This window comes from Lactuca serriola, chromosome 6 (genome assembly GCF_051521515.1).
Source record: "Lactuca serriola cultivar US96UC23 chromosome 6, Lser_US96UC23_V15, whole genome shotgun sequence".
Taxonomy (NCBI): Eukaryota; Viridiplantae; Streptophyta; class Magnoliopsida; order Asterales; family Asteraceae; genus Lactuca; species Lactuca serriola.
Genome location: NC_136413.1, coordinates 17993503 through 17996328, shown reverse-complemented (window position 1 = coordinate 17996328; position 2826 = coordinate 17993503). Strand labels below are relative to the sequence as shown.

The window sequence follows — 2826 nt, the reverse complement described above, 5'->3', positions numbered from 1 at the left end:
TTTTCAGTAATTCAGTAATTAGGTTAAGTTTTAGTATTTATTTGTTCTTATTTGTTTTTAGGTTTTTAAGCAGTGTACTCGCCGAGTGCAATCGAACCTACTTGGCGAGTTCAGTGCTGATTTCCAGTTTCGTTATTATTTTCTTCCTGTTTCGTTTTTGTTCTTTTTATGCGTTTTTCTTGCTTTAATTGCAGAGTGTTTATGACCAAAGGAGGCAATAAACCTTTAATTCCACCACTTGAAGTCCCGTAAGCTACTTTAAGGAAGAACAAAGGCAAAACTGTTGGAGAATCCGCATCTTCAAAGAACTCACCTTTGAAGAATCTAAAAGTTGTCTTTAGGAAGAAAAAGGGCAAGAAAGTAGGAGAATCCAACTTCTCTTCAGTGGTGGACGAAGACCCGAAAAAGGAGGATACCATGTACGAAACCGAAAGGGATGAATCTGAAACCGAGGAAGAAAGCGACTTTGAAGTTGAATTAGCTAACCCCATGGCTAACATCGATGAAGTCCCAATGGGAGAATGGAATAAGAGGATACGTGATGATACCGGACCAGGACTAGTGCAACCCGTGATTCCCACGACAGCCACTTTCGAACTTAAAGGCCACATCCTCGCCCAACTTAATGAAATTCCGTTCTACGGAAAAGATCACGAAGACACGTACAAGCACCTAAAAGAGTTCAATGACATAGCCGATTACTTTAACTTTCCTCATGTGGCCTTTTACACCATTTTTCTTTGTATGTTACCGGTCACGTTTAAAGGCGTTGCAAAAGATTTGATAAAATCACTCCCTCCAGGATCCATCACCACAGGGGCTAAAATGAAAGAAGAGTTTATTGATCAATTTTGCCCGCCATCAAAGATATCCAAGTTGAAGAAAGCTATAGCTAATTTTGAGCAACAAGCTGGAGAATCACTTTATGAGGCGTGGGAGAGGTACAAAGGCTTACTAAGGAATTGCCCACAACATGATCTTAATAGTCAGCAAGAAGTCTCCATTTTTTATGATGGAGTAAACGTGACAACAAGGCAATAACTTCACTCGCAAGGACCGATCACAAAGAAGGAACCTCCGCTGATAAAGCAACTAATTGAGGAATTCTCTAAGCATTCTAGAGAATGCCACAACCCAAGGAATGATGTGACAAAGGGACCAACTTATGCAGCTTCAGAAGATTTGTCGGCAGTTATGGCAATGTTGAAAAGCATGGATAGGAGGATGGATAAAATGGATCAACAATTCATGCTATTCGGGTAGGATGTGAGAATTGCAATGGACCTCATCTTACTAGAGATTGTGATTTGGACGAGAACGGGAATAAGAAAGTGCAAGTATGCTATTCTAGTGGTGATAGATTTGATGATGACTGCCGAAAACCTAAGAAAGAATGGCTTCCTTATGATGAGTACAAGAAGGCCACGGAGGAGAAGTATAGACAAAAGGCAAGGGTTTTTACCAAAAGGAGGAGCCGATACAAGAAAAGAAACCAAATTTGGTAGAAATGCTCACTAAATTTGTAGCTGCATCCGAGAAAAGACACAATGACCATGATGCTGCAATACAAGATACAAGAACAATGTTAATGAATTAGTAAGCATCTATTCACAACATTGAGAAGCAGTTGGGGCAACTTGCCCAACAAATAAATCAAAGAGCACTGGGAGAACTTCCTGGTAATACCGAAAACAATCCACGCGGCGCACATATAAATATTGTAACAACTAGGAGTGGGAAGATAATTAATCCTCTGGCCCCTATTCAGAACGAAGATCCGAAGCTGGTACAAGAGAAGGAGGCAGAAGAGCAGAACCAAAATCAGACCCAGCTGAACCTAGATACTACTCGCCGAGTCCAGGATCTGGACTCGATGAGTTCAACACCTGATCAGAAAATTAAGTCTCCTGTTAAGCCATATCAGCCTCCACTGCCATATCCAGATCGAGCTAGACAAGAAAAGAATGAAGAAGAATACCAGAAGTTTCTAGAACACATAAAGGCTCTTCAAATCAATATACCATTCATAGAAGCGGTTGCACAAATGCCAAAATATGCCAAATTTCTCAAGGAGCTTATAACTAATAGAAAGAATATGGAAGAAGTGAAGAAAGTGGTTCTAAATGAGAATTGTTCAGCTGCCATGTTGAAGAAACTACCGAAGAAGAAGGGTGATCCGGGAAGCGTAACCTTACCTTGTCAATTCGGAAATCTAGCTACCATCTATGCATTGGCTGATTCAGGGGCGAGTGTAAATCTCATGCCATACTCATTTTTCAAGAAATTAGATCTCCTGGAGCCGAGGCCAATTCGAATGGCAGTTCACCTAGCAAATAAAACGGTTACATTCCCAAGGGGAATATGCGAAGATCTATTGGTGAAGGTTGATAAGTTCGTATTTCCTAAGAACTTTATAGTTTTAGACATGAAAGTGGATCCTCGAGTCCCGATCATTCTTGGAAGACCTTTCCTTAACACCGCAAGCACTATAGTTGACATGCAAGATTCCAAACTTACTCTACGGGTGGGGGATGAATGAATCACCTTTAGGGTTGATCAAGCCATGAAGCACACAAGGAATAGTGATGACACAACATTTTTGATTGATATGTTGGAAGAATTAATGGAGGAATGGAATAATGAAGAACCAAACAAGTCCACCATCACCTTTGATGAAGAATTCGATGCTGAAAGAGACCTACTGGAAATAGAGAGACTGCTTGAGGAAGTTGATTATAATGAGCTGACCAAAAGTACTAAACAGTCTACTCGCCGAGTAGACTCGACGTACTCGACGAGTCCATCCAAGGAATCCTGATCAGTCGC

At 40.8% G+C, this 2826-nt stretch overlaps 1 protein-coding gene and 1 non-coding gene across 2 annotated transcripts; one reads left to right on the top strand and one right to left on the bottom strand.

The window, feature by feature from the left end:
- Window positions 1-873: 873 nt before the first annotated feature.
- On the bottom strand, window positions 874-980 carry LOC145060846 (small nucleolar RNA R71). The gene has a single exon (XR_013687028.1). It is a non-coding gene; the product is annotated as a small nucleolar RNA R71 (small nucleolar RNA).
- Window positions 981-1873: 893 nt separating this feature from the next.
- Window positions 1874-2539, top strand: LOC145059546 (uncharacterized). Its single transcript, XM_079007384.1, has one exon. It carries the CDS (start codon window positions 1874-1876, stop codon window positions 2537-2539), a length of 666 nt encoding a protein of 221 aa, XP_078863510.1.
- Window positions 2540-2826: the final 287 nt, after the last annotated feature.

Coding starts and splice junctions, on each gene's coding strand:
- LOC145059546 (XM_079007384.1), top strand. CDS start 1,874: ATGAGTTCAACACCTGATCAGAAAATTAAGTCTCCTGTTAAGCCATAT.